At 40.6% G+C, this 18,538-nt stretch overlaps 1 protein-coding gene across 1 annotated transcript; it reads left to right on the forward strand.

Moving 5' to 3' along the window:
* The first annotated feature begins 3,328 nt into the window (after positions 1–3,328).
* On the forward strand, positions 3,329–18,297 carry zgc:153993 (uncharacterized protein LOC767645 homolog). Its single transcript, XM_039795538.1, has 6 exons — positions 3,329–3,590; positions 6,202–6,250; positions 9,291–9,452; positions 10,773–10,905; positions 12,261–12,365; positions 15,074–18,297. Exons 1-6 carry the CDS (start codon positions 3,524–3,526, stop codon positions 15,170–15,172), a joined length of 615 nt encoding a protein of 204 aa, XP_039651472.1. The 5' UTR covers positions 3,329–3,523; the 3' UTR covers positions 15,173–18,297.
* Positions 18,298–18,538: the final 241 nt, after the last annotated feature.

An 18,538-nucleotide genomic window follows, 5' to 3' on the forward strand; every position in this document is an offset into this window, starting at 1 on the left:
TTGATGTAACTACAGTGTTCTAGTTTTGTTAAAGTTGTTCTTTTAGTTGATTTAACTTTGTATTACTTGGTTTAACTTCATACTTTAAGTTAAAACAAATCATTTATTTTCTTTAATAATGCAAGAAACCTTCCTTGCCTAGTATAACAGACATACCGTAAAACTTCAAATAATAGCCGAGTCCCAAATAGACGCCTGTCTCTTTTAAACGCCTGGTGTGACAACAGATTTGGGTAAATAAAGGCCGGTCTCAAATAGAGGCCTGGTGTGTTTTTTTTTTTTTTTTGTGTCGGGTTGTATTTGATCTTTTAAAACCCGTCAGATCGTTTGTTCTATGTTTTGATTTGATTTCACGTGACAGACGCAACCGTTCATAAACGACTCATCACTATGGCAACATAACAAACAGGTTAACGAACTTTCTTTTAGTCTTCAGTTTTTCTTAATTCTCTCAATACCACCATGGAGACAAAAAGAAAAAAGTATGATTTGACATTTAAGCTGACAGTTGTCAAATTTGCCGAACAAAATTCGGGAGAAGCAGCGGCAAGACATTTCTCGATTGATCCTAAGAGAGTGCGAGAATGGCGTAAACATAAAGCAGAACTGCAACGTCTGTCCGAGGAAGACGACAAAAGGGCCAGACTGCAAGGTGGAGGGAGGAAGAAGGTCAGTGAAGAGCTGGAGGTGAGCGTGTGTGAGTGGATCCACAGCATGCGGGCAAAGCATGTCAATTAAAGGCCTGTCTCTTATAGACGCCTGTCTCAAATACAAGCCGGTGCATTTAGGCCATTTGGGTAAATAGAAGCCCGGGCTATTATTTGAAGTTTTACGGTACCTTCCTGCTTTATTTCAACTCACACTTTCAAATTAAAACAACATAACCACATTTATAGCGGAGATACCATGGGTGCTTGGGTGGGGCCACCCCAGGGCCCCGTGCAAAATAGCAGTCTTGCAGTCCTGACTGCAATTGGTTGATAACTTAACTTACATACCTAAGTTCAATCAACACATACATTTTTTTAAATAGTCAACCCAACGAATAAATGCAAGTTTAACTTTCAAAAACTCATAAAGTTGAGTTCAAAATCAACAACTTGTATAAGCTCATTCAGTTAAAAATAAGAAATAAGTGGACATAACTAAATGGGTCTGTAATATTTTACAGTGTACCTGTGTGTTAATGCGTCTGTATGTTTTTTTAATTTGTCTATGTTTCATATGTGTTTTTGTTAAGACTGTTTAAAGCTATCAAAGGAAAGACATTGGAAATGAGCAATAGCTATAATGATGTGATGCAGTACATTGGAGAATTGTTTGTGTAAGTGTCTAGCGTCTGTCCCTATCAAATAAACATGAAATGTAAATGAAAAATGGGAATACAAATGGAGAAAAAAATATACTGCTTAATATTGGCAGCCAGTTCCAGAAAGCCTGGCTTCGTTTTTGCTTATTTTGAATTGAAATGAAATCCATCTAGCATCTACCCTGATGGCTCATGCCTCCCGCCGTGGTGAAGTTAGTTTGATGTTGGATATTCAACAGATATTCGGATATTCATTTTGTGTTCATCAGCAGTTCCTGCTGTGCTTTCACTCAGTCTTGGCAGAAAACAATATCTTGGTAGAAAACAACAGCACACCCATTTGCTCCTAACTGCTTGGTTTTTACCTAGGGACCGTCAATAAATTACGTTCTGAACTTCATTTATTTCCGCTTGTATATCAGATGTTCTAAACACCCAGGCAAATACAGAGCTGTACTACAAGTGGTACTAATAAGACACACCTCACTATAAATTAATATTTTTCACCTACTATTTTTGTTTACATTTTTTTATGAATCCCATTCATTTCCTATGGAAAACGCCATTTTGCTCAATAGCGTCCAAGTTATGGGACCCAAACACCCCAGACCAATGCAGACCTGTTTTGCTATGTGTTACTAATAAGACACACCTCACTATAAATTAATATTTTGCATCTCCTTTTTTTAATGATTTCTTTTTTAAGAATCCCATTCTTTTCCCATGGAAAACGGCATTTTATCAAGCTGGTCATCATTAAAGGAGAATTCCGGCCAATCTTTATGTTAATCTTGATCGCTATAGCTATGTGAGTACTTTCGATAGAAAAAACCCGACCTGGATTAGTCCTAGCAGACTGGAGTTGCTGCAGCTACATGTACAAGCATCCACTGAGCTAAAACGGCAGTTGTTGGGGCAAGTTTTAGAGTGCCTTTGTGCCTCTTAACAGACACAAAATGCAATTAATATTTGCCACATGAACAGGGCCCTAACATGACAACAAGATGCGTTTTCAACTTAGACATTGTTTAAATTCACCTACCCTGTCTTGATCCTGCCGGTGGGTAACTTGGCCTGTTAGCTGCTAGCTGTTAGCTGTTAGCTGCTATCTGCGGTCCGTGATAACTCCCGCAGCTGACAAAAATCCCCCGATCGCCCGGTGGTCTGGTGGATGTCCTCCAGAGGACAAAACATGCCTTCGTGGCGAAAGATTGTAGTTTATTTCCCCCGCAAAAAAAAGGTAATTGAGCATTATAGTGGTTATGACCATATCAGTGAATGTATCTACATGGAAAAGGGATAAATGGTATCCGTGGCTAGCTATAGAGATCAAGAGTAATGTAAAAATTGGCTGGAATTCTCCTTTAATGATGACCAGCTCGATACATTTCTAACTGGAATGCTTTAGATTAGGCCTACCTTATGTGTCCTTCCTTAACAGTAGGATGTTTACATCTACAAAAAAATGTGCACTGATGTCCAATAGGTTAAAAATAATGGATGGAAAAAGTATGGAATTTTGCAATAAGAACCCTGGAAATAGTAGGTGCAAAATACCATTAATTAATTAAATGACCAAAAATTACCCATATACCAGAAAGGTTCTGCATTGGTCTGGGGTGTTTGGGTCCCATAACTTGGACGCTATTGAGCAAAACGCCGTTTTCCATAGAAAATGAATGGGATTAAAAAAAACAAAAAAACATTGTAAATAAAATAGGTGCAAAATATAAATTTATAGTGAAGTGTGTCTTATCAGTACCACATTGCAGAACAGCTCTGTATTGGCCTGTGGTGTTTAGAACATCTGATATACAAGCTATCGGAAATAAATGAATTCCAGAACATAATTTATTGACGGTCCCTAGGTAAAAACCAAGCAGTTAGGAGCAAATGGGTGTCCTACATTTTTCTGCCAAGAGTGAAAGCACAGCAGAAACTGCTGATGAACCCAAAATGAATTTCCAAATACCTGTTGAATATCCAACATCAAACTAACTTCACCACGGTCCGCCACCCCACTGCGCGCTTCTGTGTGTGTCACTTCCTTGTTCTGAAGTGCAGACGAAAACTTTTCAACCTACGGGCACGTCCGGACTTTTGTGACTTTTATTTCTTCAAACGAGCTAACTTTTGTGTTAAATGTTCGAACCAAACTTCTAGCTTGCCAGTTAATCATTCCTCGCTCCGAGCTGACTGAAGTTAGAAGTTATTATGGCTGACAACAGAGAAGAGGAGAGAGAGGACGGAGAGGAACCTCAGGGCGCCGTGGGTGGGGAAGGTATGTAACGTTAAAGCCGGCAGGTGCGAACAAGCTAACGTATAACGTTAGCGGCCTTTCTCTTAAAAAATTACTTCGTTGAATCCCCCTGAATATTAGTATGGTAGGTACCAGGGTCGTCACATTTTCTTATAAAGAACGTAAGAACCGGTGTGTGTCGAAGTCTGTTACCCCGTCGATATGCTGTTTCCCTCTATCTTGACCTAAGCATAACCCCAACCCGTCGTTTATTGTGGTGAACGTGACTCCAACCTCCCTCAAACCCCAACCAGTTATTCTCTGTGCTACGATTTACCATAACCTCATCTAAACCCTGATCGGCAGGATGGCGCTTTGCGAAACACCACGTACTCTTCGGGAGGAAACCCCTAGCTATGTATCTAAATGGTGAACATAAATGCATCAGCTTGCTGTGTTGTGTAGGCTACGTTAAGACTACTGGAGGTTTAAAATACTTCCTGTGTCCTGTGGTTATTCAAAAAAGTCATTACATATCAACAAGATACTGTAGCTTGCTGGGAGAAGTGTTGAGATGAGTTAATGTGATGTATGCCGATTTAATGTCTGCATTATAAAGGATAATACAGGCCTATATGTCTCCTTTAGCCGGTAACCTAAGTGCAGCTGGTGACAAACAAGGTAATAAACAGGCAGGAGGGGAGTCCGGGCAGTGTGAGTCAGAGTGTAGCTATGCCTGTCGCTGAGGCTGTGAAAGCTGTCCTCTAAAGTTTGAACGGGGCGTCAGACTTTATTTGATGTAGCCTACGATTACATGAACAAATATGAGAGCCAACAACATTACAAGCTACGTGACTGTCTAACAACGCATACCACTTAATTATGGGGTTAGAGACTAGACGGGACTGGATATGGTACAATGACAGAATTCCCGCTGATAGCATTGGAATGGAAGCACTGCTGCTTGGGCGGAGTGATTATTACTCTGAGCGAACTCTCTGCTCCTCACAAAGGGGCTTCTCAAGTGCTACGTGCAAATCACTCCGCCCAAGTAGCAGAAGTAGCAGTGCTACGCCTTCTGAGAATATAGTTCCCAGTTTGTATACGGTTAGAAGATGGCTGTGTCTCATGTGACCTTGTTTTTTGTACATGCTGTGACTATACAAATCACAACATGTAAATAGAAAAATGTTTGCGTTATTTTGTTACTTATTGGATCTGTGCTAGGCTAGGCTAGCGGTGGGTGCGTCAGACAGAGTTGGGACACGCACGGAGATGAGAAGGGTATGTATGGACTTGTCTAACTCTGGGGGATACGGTGAATAAGACAAAGTCTCAATAAGTCTCAATAAGTCGGCGTGTTCCTTTTGAGCATCCAAGAATCACAGGAATTTTAGGGCCTACACCATGGGCGTACATTTCATCTAACAGATGGGGGTGGAGGGGGGGACAATAAACATAAAATTAAAGCGCAATTATTGAAGGGGACATACACATACAAAATTGTACTTGTATAGGATATGTGTAGTTGTGGAACTCCAGTAAGCAGGCTGGCACTCACCCGCCGTTAGCATCCCATTGACTGCCATTCATTTTGACGTCACTTTGACAGCGAATAACTTTACATCTGAAGCGTTTAAAGAATATTTGTCCATTGTTTATTTCTAAAGAAACACGACAATGTATAAAATACTCCATTACCTTGTATCTCATGTTATGGTTCCGTAGCAGACGTTTTTGTAAAAATAGGCTAACGATTTTGTCATAACCACGCGACTTACTGTCGCATAGTAATTACCGTATAGTACAGGAGAAGCTCGCAGGCAGTTTCGACTCACATTAGCTGTTTAAGTTTAATTACTCATATGAACTAGCACTTTAGTTAGCAATAATTAGCCTGTGCCCATGTTATCTCCTTACATATACCTATGCTCTCCGTCTCTGCAATATTGGGAATGATTGAGATTTCTCTTGGCACAGCTACCAGAAGACTTACAACTTTCAGACAGGTTGCTCACGTCACATCTACGTCTTCAAGCTCAGTTGGAGGCTGCGCAGTAACGCTCAGTGCTCACCGGAAAAGTGCTTCTCATATCCTTCACTAGTCTCCGTCCAGAGCAACGGGATCTGTTGGTCCATTTCTTTAACTGTCTATGGTCCCACCGGACTTCTGTGTAATTAACGTAAAGGGAGAAACCAAGCAGTGGACCAAACCCCTCTGAGGCAAGGGAGGGGGGACTCAAAATGTTTCTAAACTTAAAACATTTTTTGCCCTGTTTGTATTGTTTTATTACTTACTCAACTATTTGAGGTATATATTATGTACAATACACAGTGTGGTTTTAATGATATTTTTACGGGGGACACAACCCGTCAGATGTGGTTAGTCTTGACCCCCCGCAATTTCGTCCTGTGGCCTACACAAAATAAGACACCAAACATAATCCAACATAAATCAACCTATCTTGTGAAAACAATAAACTTTTCACATGATACCATGATAAGTTGGTAAGCTTTTATAACAAAAAACTTCTCTTTTCTTGTTTTGAATTTGCAAGGAATATGACCATTTTTTTTCTATTCATTTAAACAAAAGTGAAGTGTGTATGATTGAAATGATGGTGGGTTTTAATCAGTCTTCTCGTTGTTCCAGATGTCATTGACGATCCCATCATGGAGCGAGGAGCAGTGATCCTTAGAGGGTAAGTCTCATCTTTACAACTTGAATAAGACTAAACTTAATTTATACAGCACTTTAAAAGAAAAGTTAAGTTATTGCTTTGCATGGTAGAACCAGAAATAAACATGAAATACAATGAATAACAATGGGCCTCATTCATCAATATCTTCTTAAGTTTTCTCTTAAATATGTTCTTAAGAAGGTTCCTAAGAAAAGTCTACGTCGAATTCATGACGTGTTCTTAAACAGCAGATTTTTTTCGCATCTGTGTTTTTAGGATTGATGAATCCCACGTCTTCGTAACTGAAAGAGCGTGCCAGTTGTTCCTAATTAGCATAAGAAAACGCCCCGCAAATTCCCATATAAGGACATGACACTTCCTGTGCACCTCCTGGGAGACAGGTTTTCGGAGATTGTCGGAGCCGCGGTGGAGGAAGTACTGAATCTCAGTACTTATATAAAGGTACAAATAACCAAAGACATATTTACTTTAGTAAAAGTAGAAGGTGTCCACTACCACAAGCAAGGCCTGACTTTTATAAGAAGTTCCTATCCTAACCAACATAAAACGGAAATGTGTTGGAATCGGAATGCGGTTGGTTTTATTCATGGATGTATTTTATTTTATATGTGTATATTTATTTATTTTATATCATAAAGTGTGTCAAGCAGCGCAAATGGGGAGATGTGAAGAGGTCCAGCCAAATAAATAAGATATGAACGCGTCTTACGCAGCCTGGCGGAGGAGTGAACGACGCTGTGGAGAGAAATAGATGGCAACTTTGATTTAAAAACAGGAATAATAAAAACAAACGTTTTCATTTTCACTTTTACCGGAGGCTGTATTACCGAGGGCGCTGCGCCCGGGCTCTGCAGCACCAGAGCCGGCTTGGATCAGCGGTGCCCCATATATACAGTATCTACGGCAACCAAACTTCACTTGGTGAGACAAACAGTCAGGAAGACGTTTTGGCAGGGGGAAACTGACCCGAAAATGTAACGGAACATTGTAGAAATGTAGAAAGTAGAGATAATTGCTGCAAAATGTAAAAAAGTAGGCTATGCACTATTGAGTCTACTTAAGTAAAGTACAGATACGTGAAAAATGTACGTATCTGTATATGTACAGTTAGGACGAATTTGTACTTTGTTACATTCTACCACTGCATTTTGGCCCTATAAATAGCGATCAATCACCAAATAACGCAGGATTTAATCAGTTTAATTGCTGATGTAAATTGTTAGTGTTTTTTTTGCATAATATGATTTTTTTTCCAACAAATGATCAGAAATACATTTCAGTACAATACTATCATTGTAAACGACTGTAAAATTAAATAAAATGCAGTAACCAATCATTTGGAGCAAATTGTCATCACTCAAATGTGCGTAAGAGTGCTTTTCAGTGTTTGTAGATTTTGTTCTTAGCTAAGAACAAATCCAAGTTAAGAAAACATTAGTGAATGCCAGAATCTTAGTAAAAAGTGCGTAAGAAGGGTTTAAGAACACATTTCCTTGTAAGAACGGTTGGTGAATGACGCCCATTAATCCTTCCCGAGATCAGGTTGAGAGAGAGAGAAAAAACTTTTTGGACACTATTGTTCTTTATATTCTGTTGATTAAAAACATAATTGAACAGATTTTATATATTTATCCCTATATTTTAACTTGCACTATTTTATGTCTCATGTCTTAGATTCTCATGTAGGTGATTTTCTGTATTTTCTTTTTTTTAAGATAATTTTTTTGGGCCTTTTAGTTTGACAGGACAGCTGAACACATACAAGGGGAGGGGGGGATGACATGAAGCAAAGGGCCGCAGGTCAGAGTCGAACCCGGGCCCGCCGCGTCGATGAGAAAATCTCTCTATATATATGGGCACCCGCTCTACCAACTGAGCTATCCGAGTGCCCGTGATTTTCTGTTCTGTACAACTTTAATTTGCATTTTTGGAGGGAGCCTAAGACCCAAGATTTTCTGTGACAACTGCTTCTTTATTTCTTGTGCATAAATAACTTGAAACTAGATTTTGAATCGGGAATCGCTTTTGAATCAAATCATGACCCCAAGAATCAGAATTGAATTGTGAGATACCAAAAGATTCACAACCCCACTAAATGATATTAATCAAGTAGGGATGCACCGAATCCAGATTTTTGGGGTTTGGCCGAATACCGAATCCACTGGTTAAGATTTTGCCCAATACCAAATCCTACTCCCATCCTCAGTCCTTTAACACAGTAAAACACATTAATGAAGTAAACAACGTCCACAGCCTCTAAAATAGTTAAATGTAACAACTTAATGTTGAATTCACACGCTCTTTTCACATCGTAGGAAAGCACATCGCTATCGCCAGATGAGTAACAATTTAGTTTGGCAAATTTTCGCTAACCAGTGTATGATGATGGCATGTTGGGTGGGTGAAATTAGAAAGCTAACGTTAGCTAACCAGCAGCAGCTGGCCGTTTGGTCGCTCCACTCCCACTGTAGGGAGACTCATTTGCCGAGAGAACAGCTGACAGCCCGGGAGAGGCCCTGTCTGGTTAACACAAGTTTTTAGCTGTGACTGTCCTTCCTTTGCCGTACCTGAGGTTGCTGCGTTTTGGCTGCTGTCTGTAGATTCCTTCATGCACAGCTCATATTCTTTCGGATGTTTCATGCGCAGATGTTTTGGCAGCGGCGATGTTGTGTGTTGTTTGGGGTCCTTTTCCGCCGCGGGACAGGTCGGCATTGCGGGTTGGGCGTGTGGCTCGGCTTGGGTTGCCTTCTTTTGGCTGGGGGTGCTGCCGGGCGGCGCCTTTTCTGCTCATGAGTTCCATTTCACTTTCTCACAGCCTACTGCATTGAACGCTCCACCTACATAAACACTTTCTCGCAATCAACGGCGGCGTGATTACGTCGACCAAAAATTCTAACGTTCGGCAGAAACCGAACCCCGTCAAAAAGCCCAATATTCGGCCAAATCCGAATCCTGGATTCGTTGCATCCCTATAATCAAGTAGGTATCTTTTAAAGTAATAAAATATATTTGTTTGGTGAAGTGGTTTCCTCTGTCCTAGGTTTGTGATTGAACGTATAAACGCAGAGGACCCCAGTCGACACGTGTCCTCAGAGTATCTGGGAGGAAGGCCAAATGAACAACAGGAGCCCCAAATTAAAGAAGTGGTGGAACAGCTGATCAGGATTTCAGATGAGATAAACCGGAACACTGAGCTCCATCAGTAAGTTGTGCATCATACACAAACACAACTGGTGGGCTGCATCAGTCAGCAGGTCCATCGGTTATTGCTTGATCACAGGGCTTGGATGTTAATCTACATGAACTCTTTCAAAGAATACACCTAGCTAATGTGGTCGGGTTTTTTTTAACCGTTTTGACGGCCTATCATGAAAGACGCATATTTGAAATAATAGACAAACCTTTGTTTGCTTGACTGAGTAATGCATTTTGTTTTTGAGTTTTTTATTTGCCCTCAAACAACATGCAACATGACAATGCAGAACATACTATTCACATGGCAGTCTGAAGGTAACCGAGTGCACAAACCGAAAACATCACAGCACGATGGATCACATCATCTGCCCTCCCGACAAGACTTATGAAAGCTTTCTATATAACTATCTATCGATGTCCACCATTAATACATCATAGAAGCTGTCCCACATTTCGGTACATTTCAACTCTAAAACTTTCAGTTAAGTTCAGGCTAACATTAACTCATATGAGGCTTTAACGGTTATAAATGTGATCCAGTCCTTATAACCAAGTATTATAGTGTTAGTAAACCGTAGAAAGAAAGTTACAAACTAAGGCGTCACGCGTCATAGCAATGCCCCAGGAAAAGGGCTGATAATTGGCTTATCTACCCTGCTCTGGAGGGCCCTCCAAAACTGGTATGGGAACAGGTTCTAAATTAGTAAAATACTGAGTATTTATAAGTGTATGTATGTATGTATGTATGTATGTGTGTGTATATATATATATATATATATATATATATATATATATATATATATATATATATATATATATATATATATATATATATATATATATATTTTGTAGACCTGTTGTAGATGTTAAGTTCCCTACAGTTCCTCAAAAATACAGTTCAGTTGAAAATATGCCTCATTGTGTGTGAATAGAGGTGAATAAATATATTTGTTTGTGTTGCAACGAAGTGTCAGTTCCGTTTAATACATAAAACATTTGGTGGCGGGGCGTTCTGACAGACCTGCCCCTACTGCTAAAAGAAATCCCATAGGAAACACTGAGGCAGACAAGCTCTCCGCTAGTAGATGGTATATGATGAAAGCTAAATTAGCATAGTCATAACTTTATAGACGAATCACCATCAGATGTGGGACTAGGATGTGGCCTATATAACAGATCAGTGCCTGTGTCTTACTGTGATTGTTGATCTTTAATAAAAGCCTGAGGGCCGGAACATCATCTGAATAAAAGAGAAATGCATTTGCAACACTTTTTTTCCTACAGTGAGTTAAATCAAATCAAAACATTGTCCATTTCTTCCTGTCAGTCTAATTAACCAAGTTCAGGACGACTGTGCTCGGAACATCTTCATGACGGTGGCCAGGAAAATCTTTGCTGATGGCATCAACTGGGGTCGAGTAGTGGCTCTCTTCCATCTGGCCTACAGACTCATACTCAAGGTAACACACACACACACACACACACACACACACACACACACACACACACACACACACACACACACACACACACACACACACACACAGTATATCCCACAGTACATCCCACAGAGCAGTGCTTCTCAGCAGGGCTGTTTTGTTTTTCTTCTTCTGAAATTCGTTTGCGCTCCTTTCGCAATTCAAAAGGATCCAAAGAGGCTGAGCTGTATCATGATATACTGTAGTATTGTGAATAGGAGGGACAAAGAGTAGCCACAGTACAGCTACCATAGCCATATCCAAAGATTCAACTACAACTGCAGCCATCCTGTCGGTCTGAAAAAATTGATTGACATCCAGTCAGTCAATTAAAGAAGAATTCCGGCCAAGTTAATCTTGATCTCTATAAATATGCATGTACTTTCGATTGAAAAAAACCCAACCGGAATCGGTGCAGGCAACAGATTTTTATTCTTATTGTAGAATGTCGACAGACATTTTCAGGAATACATAGTCATGGAAATTTGCCAAAAAGTCATAGACAAGTATTGGTTAAAATGTGTATGAATCCTGGCCTTAGTGGTCCCCTAATACTGTAACTGAAGTCTCTTTCCCATAGTTCAGCCTTGGTGCAGAATTAGAGCCACTAGAGCCAGTCCCGCAATGAGTTTCCTTAGTATGTGCCATTTCTGTGCCTGTAGCTATTGAAGGAGGTGGAGGTTGGGGGTGTGGCCTTGACCAACTGCCACTTTGCTCGTTTGAAAGCCATGATGTCTCTCTCTCATTGGTGGACTAAATTCTCTGGGCGGGCAAAGCAGAGAAAGGAGAGGTAAACTTGCTCCTTATGACCTCATAAAGAGCAAGATTCCAGATCGGCTCATCTGAGCTTTCATTTTCTCAAAGGCAGAGCAGGATACCCAGGGCTCGGTTTACACCTATCGCCATTTCTAGCCACTGGGGGACCATAGGCAGGCTGGGGGAACGCATATTAATGTTAAAAAACCTCATAAAGTGAAATTTTCATGCCATGGGACCTTTAAGCTGGACACTCTTGCTACCCCTGCACATTTTAAGATTGTAGTTTCAGATCACTTCACTTCTGTGTGTGATTGTTTTCATTGAGTATTATTTACCTGTCTTGTGCTTTATGTTTTATGTGCCTTGTATCTCGGCATCATTGAAAATGAGGGAAACCTATTTCTGAGATTCTTAAATAAAGGTTATGATGAAGATTCCTTTCTTAACCCTTGTGTAGTCCTTTGGGTCACCGGGACCCGAAGGACCACACAAGGGTTAAATTATACACCGACATCTGGCTTCAGTAGCTGACAACTTCAGAGTTGTTCTGACTGGTCTTTTGGTTTTGGTTTTTAAAGGCAATGAACTCCAACCATCTAGAAAACATCCGAACAATCATCAGCTGGTTTCTGCAGGCCATCAGAGAGCTGCTCTACTCCTGGCTCGTACAGCAGGGAGGCTGGGTGAGTGATGCCTTGTCAAGTCAATTTATTTATAAAGCATATTTGAATTATAACCATCCTAAGCTGAACAAAGTGCTGTACAAAGTTATATTTTAAAAGCAAAGGAATCCAATTAAAACATAGAGATCTCTGTCCCCAGAGATCTGTCAATTCTGTGCTATTTTCATTTTCATACCATGGTCTGGGAGAATACTCAATTCTGATTGGCTGCAGGGTGTCCGTATAAAAAAAGTGTTCTAGGACACCTACTAAACGAGTTCCGGTAAAACTGACTGTTTACCGTTCTAAATGAATGCGCTACATTCAAATTAAAACTAAATGTGAATGGTATGTCCAACACTGTGTAGTGCTTCAGTGCCTCGTCCTTTTAACACCACAGGATGGCGCTAACACACAAGCTGCAGGAACTGGACTGACTTTGTTTCACAGCGATCATCTCCCATCCCGTTCGCTGTCCAACTAGCTCCTCAGGCTGCAGCACATGGCCGCTCATTTGTTTGTAAAAATCTTTATATTGATTTGGGGACAATGACATGGCTGATAGCTAGCTTGTCTTGTTGTTAAACATACTGTCAAATTATATTCACTGATTGTCAACTGTGCGCAATGTTATTAGACTTTAAATCTTGCTAGCATGGTGTTGTCTTTCTGGCTCGTAGCTGTCCAAGCTGAAGGCTTCTCTGAGCTGAGCGGACTATAAATATCCCCCGTTACTGAGGTCCGTCCTATTTACTGGAGCAGTGAACAACGTTTGCATTGCATAAGAACCTTGTGGGAGGGGAATGATGGTTCTAGGTATTAGTCAAACCCTCAGGCGTAACCAGGGATACAGGGTATTGTTTGAAAAAACTTAAAGCTATAGTGCGTAGTTTCTGTCTCCCCTATGAGGAATTCTAAGTAATGACAACAAAACTGTCGCCGTGTCCACATGATACAAGCCTTCTGTGATCGCGCACGCGCCCCCACCCCTCCACGCAGTTGCTAGTAACCAAGGAGGACACAGATGATTAAAAAACATGGACTCTTCAGAAGAGGTCGTTGTCTTCACTCGAGCTTCTGCAAGGGAAACTCACCGGACGCCTCAATCTTCTGAACGAGCCATACTGAGAAATCCAGAGAGAGTTGTGTGGAGCCCATAGTCTTCATTGGCTTTGTAGCAACTCATTTGGCAATGGCTTGAATGTAACGGACGTTCATGATTATCAAAAAGTTACGCACTAAAGCTTTAAGATTGCCATTGTAAATACGAATTAATGGTTTTAAAAAAAGTATTTGGCAAGTGACCATTGTATAAGCGGGTTTACGCCCTTCACGTTGGACACTTAATTCCTGACAAAAGACACCGCGTTGGGCATTAACCCTTACCAAACGGCATTATGCAGGGTACCCGCGGGGTCTTAAAAGCATTGAAAAAGTCTTAAATTTGATAATCTCAAATTAAGGCCTTAAAAGCCTTGAATTTGGTATACAAAGTCTTGGATTTCGTTACAAAGGTCTTATATTTTTCGCCTTTCCTAGGATTAAGTTCATACCGTAACAAAATGAACTGTTACTAATGTAGGCTAATTTAAAAACTGACCGGAGCCCGTCTCTGGACGCACCGGAGGACCGAGACACAAAGTAAACACGCCTCTCTGACTGGTACGGGGGGGGGGTTAGCGGTTAAACTGATCGGCGGATGTGCGGAATGTTTCGGGTGTGTCGAGCCTGGCTGGCCACTCAGCGCCTTCAGACAAAGCTCAAGGTAACAGGCTAACGGCTTATTAGCTAGCCAAACACCGAGCGGCTCCATTAATCTGCTAGAACAAACGGAGTGAGCAGCCACGGGCTCTAACATCTGTTGATCCGTGCAGGACTTCACGGTGAGCGGACTGTTTAGAGACCATGTGACTACAGGTAACGTTAAAGGTTTGCTGCTACTGTAGCGGAGCTGCAAGTAAACCAGGGCTCTCAAGTGTCACACATTGAGCGTGACAGTCACCCATTTCGGTCTTTTGTCACGCAGTCCCGCCACACATTGTATTTCTCACGCCGAAAAACTATAATATATTTAATTAATTAAATTCATTAATAAATATATATTTAATATGCGCCGCCGCTCTCACTATGAAACTGACAGGAATCCAGTGTGTGCTCCAGTGTGTGCTTGCCTGTCCTTAAAACTTAAGATCCCTGAGTAAACGCTGAACTGAGCTGTGTGTTTTCAGTGTTAAACACAGCTGCAGGTATTCATGCACGACTGTTGTTGGTGATACAGAAGACTTACTCAGATCGTGTATTAAAAGTAGAAAAAACTGTGTTGTAGAGTTACAAATTACTTGTCAGTTACAAGTCCTGCATTCAACATAACAACAAGTAAAAGTGCTCTTATGCAGTGTTATTATCTTATTTTATTGGATTATATTATAACCCAATAAATTGTATTAAATGACTGATACTTTAAATACAATGTGTTATTTAATTCAAGTAGCCTACTTGTACATAATTATTTTCTAGGTTTTGAAATTTATACAGATTTGACATTTTCCCCTCATACTTCTGTCGGAATGGGTACGAAGTTGGCATTGAATTTCATTTGAAATGGTATTAAAAAGGTCTTAAAAAGCCTTGAATTTAAGTTGGAGGATCCTGGGGGTACCCTGTTATGGTCTCACATATGGACTTGTCAAGATCCAAAGCTCTTAATCTTTCTGTCTTGGTCTTTGTAGGAGGGGGTGATCCGTGGAATTTCACGCTGGAGGAAACTAACCATAGTAGCATCGGTAGCACTGGTGGCAGCTATTGTTTACTACAGGAAGACCCGCTGAGAGCATCGGACCTGGCAACCAGGGCTGCAGTCCCATCTCCTGGATAAACGCAGCGTGTAAATTAAGACAGTGTCCGGACATTAATTACAACCACTCCTCCACTCCATCTCATTAACCGGCAGAGGTCAAGTACTGTACATAATCATCTCTTCTCAGGATTTCAAAACAGAACAAACTAAAAAAAGTGCATTTGCAGCAAGCTGTCCACCGGACATCTCCATCAGCCTTCACCAGAAAACTGTAAGGAAGTACACATGAGCTGCTGCAACGCACCGTGTAGCAGCCATTTTAGAGGCTGTCGGAAGGTGATGGTGTTCATCGACATGTGACGTCACTGTAGTTGTATTCAACAGACTAAAGGACCTGACTCTACCTGAGCCAGGTCTCAGGTCCACATGGGTTGTGGGTTGGGGTCAAATGTAAATGTCTCCATGTCTTGGGTCTAAGCAGAATTTGGACTTGACCTGAGAAGACATAAAAAGCAATGAGCACATAAACAACAACATCAAATTAAAAGTACTGTAGATTCATTATGATAGCTTGTGCTGGACATTTGCATGCATTTTAGCGATGAGGCAGCCACATTGGCTGTGTAGTGCTCGGCTGCAACCGAAACAATTTTAAACGGCCATGGTCTTCCACATTTTTGTAAAACACTTTTTCTGGATATATCAGGTAGATAAGACCTAGTCACAGGCCCTTTTCAAATCAGATACACATTTTCAGTCTTGGGAATACCTCCACTTAGTAGCCTATAATCATTCCCACTTTAAAGTTTATCTTTCAATATTATCCTCTACGTGAAAACCCAGGACTGTCACAGCTCAATGTAAAGCTAAAATAGGTTTATATTGGAGCCATCGTTTTTTTTTTTTAATATGCCAGCTTTGTTTCTGAGGAATCCTGTTTTACCGTCACTTGGTGGATGAGCCTCGGGCACTGTGGCTGTGGAAAAGAAGCCAAAAACGAAAAACAAATGAGAGCTTCAGGGGAATTCACAGCACGTCATAGTTGCAGTAGACCTTTTCACAGCAGAACATTTGGCATGTGAAAGCACAACAAGCACCGGTGTCATCATTACAGTAATGGCATACACAATGGCTGCATACCATTTTGTGTTGCCCCGCCCAGGGCCTTTGCCTTTTGTAATTACATTGGTAATGAAATAAGTTACACAATATTCCAAGTCGACGTGTCAGCTGAGGAAATGGGTCTATTGCCAACAAAACCCAGCGTCTGATTCGGCTGAATGTGAATTTAATTTAAACAAATCATTGTATCGTCACATTTCTACTAATCTTAAGCTTCAGCTGGGTTATTGGACGTCTCTTACCGCAATGCTTCCTGAGAGTTGTTGTTTTTATGTAACTTTGAGTGTCTTAAAAAAAGAAAAAAAAGAAAATCTGATATTTTCTAACTGTTTCTAAACCTTTGTACTAATAATTCACCCAGAGAATTTCATGTCCATCATTTAACCTTTTTAATGTGGAATTTTAGCTTCCAAGACACTGGGAATAAGTCCTCCCACCACACAACTCTGTAGCTGTGGTGAGTTTCTTTTAGAGGGTAAGATACTTTGTTGCTGGTGTTGATTCTGTGTTCATCGCTTAGCTTAGTAACTGTGGTCCGTTGGCCATCTCTGCGCCGTGAACACGCCTGAACTACACACTGGATCAAGCAACCAGCTGAATGTCGACGTACGCGTTTACAGCCGAGGTCGTGCAATTTTCTCTGCCAGCAGTGTTAACAAGCTCATTTCCGTTGCCTCTGCCTTTCTGTGATTGTCTTCCAAGGTGTGAATGTATGCCGGTCACACGGATACACGTGACCGAACTCAGCAGCCTAGAAACTGCTGTTAGCCTTGGTTAGCAGGTTTATGACCAACCAACCAATAACAAGAGAGGCAAAGGCCACAAAAGACATGTTGAAATCAACAGGTGATGTCAAACTGAGTACGTGCCTACACTAGCCTTTTGTCAAAAATGTTGATCTGTTATTCAGTCACACGAGAGAAGGAAGAAGAGACTTTTGTTTTCTATCTTTCTTTTCCATTTGTATCCCACTGTGAATGGTAGTATTTTAGATACTAATGCTAAGATGGATGAAGACTCTGGGTAACGTTAGCAGCGTTTTCAAGTAGGGATGTCCCGATCAGCTTTTTTTGGTCCCCAGTCCCGATCCGATTTTTAAAATCCCGAATATCTGCCGATACAGAGTCCTGATCCAATACTTGTATTTGCCTAAACAATAGAGCTGCACGCCATTTGTTTTGTTTACAAAAATAACTAAGTAAACAAAGTAATGTCTTCAGCTTAATAAATTTAACATTTAAGCATTTTTGTAAAAGTCAAATATGAAATCAACTTCTTCTTAGAATGTTGTAGAATTTACTGGCGGAAATGTTCAGAGTAGGGGGATCGGGGGGGGACTGCCCATATGGGCTCCGATCCGATCGGGACATCCCCATTTTCAACCAACATATTAGTTCGAGCTGACTCCTCACATTGAGATGGTGTACTGGGCCTACGTTTGGAGACGTACGGTATTTATCCAATTGTGAAAGTTGCTTTTACAATATTACAGAATAGGCCCGCTCAACATCACAGTCTAGATATTAATTTCTAGCCTACAGATGCTGGTTCATTTTTAAACCTGTAAAACCTCTGCTACTGCAAAAGAAAAAAAACAAAACTATGTCCTTTTAGTTTGTAAGTTTTTAATAATCTCTGATTCTTAAGGTAAACACATGAGGGATAGGACCAGACTTTAGAAAGCCTTTTCAGCTGTTCTCTGGGGAAACCGGTTTATAGATAAATAAGTCTTTATTTAAACTAGTGCTTTTTGGTTATTACGATGTGTGAGGGTGAGATGATCTGATGGTTGATTTATCCGGTATCAGTCAGTGGCTTACAACAGACCTACCTAGGTGCTATTATCTAGTGCCATGTGAGCTTTAGTCAGATATTTATGCTAGCAAATTGATCTTGCACTTTTTAAAGGGATATCACACTATTTATCTATCTATTCTGCTGTGTTTGAAAAATGTGACCTGATAAATTTTTTTATGATAGAAAAATGATCTAATTGGACTCCATTTCTGTGAATAAAGTAAATTATACCACTCATTGCTCGCTGTGTGAATGTTGTGACTCAGCTACTGTAGGTCATGGGATATCTATACAGTCATAGCTAAACTAATTTATGTTCATTTAATCACTTACATAGCAGTTACCGGTATGTACAGAGGGGAATTAAGGCCAATATGAAATATGTATTTGAGTCCTGAGTTAGAAGTCATAATTCTGAGCAGTGTTTCCTTTAGGATTTTTTATAGCAGTGGGGGCAGGTCTGTCCAAACAACAACCC

This window comes from Perca fluviatilis, chromosome 3 (assembly GCF_010015445.1).
Source record: "Perca fluviatilis chromosome 3, GENO_Pfluv_1.0, whole genome shotgun sequence".
Classification (NCBI taxonomy): Eukaryota; Metazoa; Chordata; class Actinopteri; order Perciformes; family Percidae; genus Perca; species Perca fluviatilis.

What these genes read in the sequence shown, in the direction of transcription:
- zgc:153993 (XM_039795538.1), top strand. Translation starts at nt 3,524, where the DNA reads ATGGCTGACAACAGAGAAGAGGAGAGAGAGGACGGAGAGGAACCTCAG. An exon ending in GGAGCAGTGATCCTTAGAGG is followed by an intron (nt 6,251 to 9,290) that starts GTAAGTCTCATC and finishes CCTCTGTCCTAG; the next exon opens with GTTTGTGATTGAACGTATAA. An exon ending in CGGAACACTGAGCTCCATCA is followed by an intron (nt 9,453 to 10,772) that starts GTAAGTTGTGCA and finishes TCTTCCTGTCAG; the next exon opens with TCTAATTAACCAAGTTCAGG.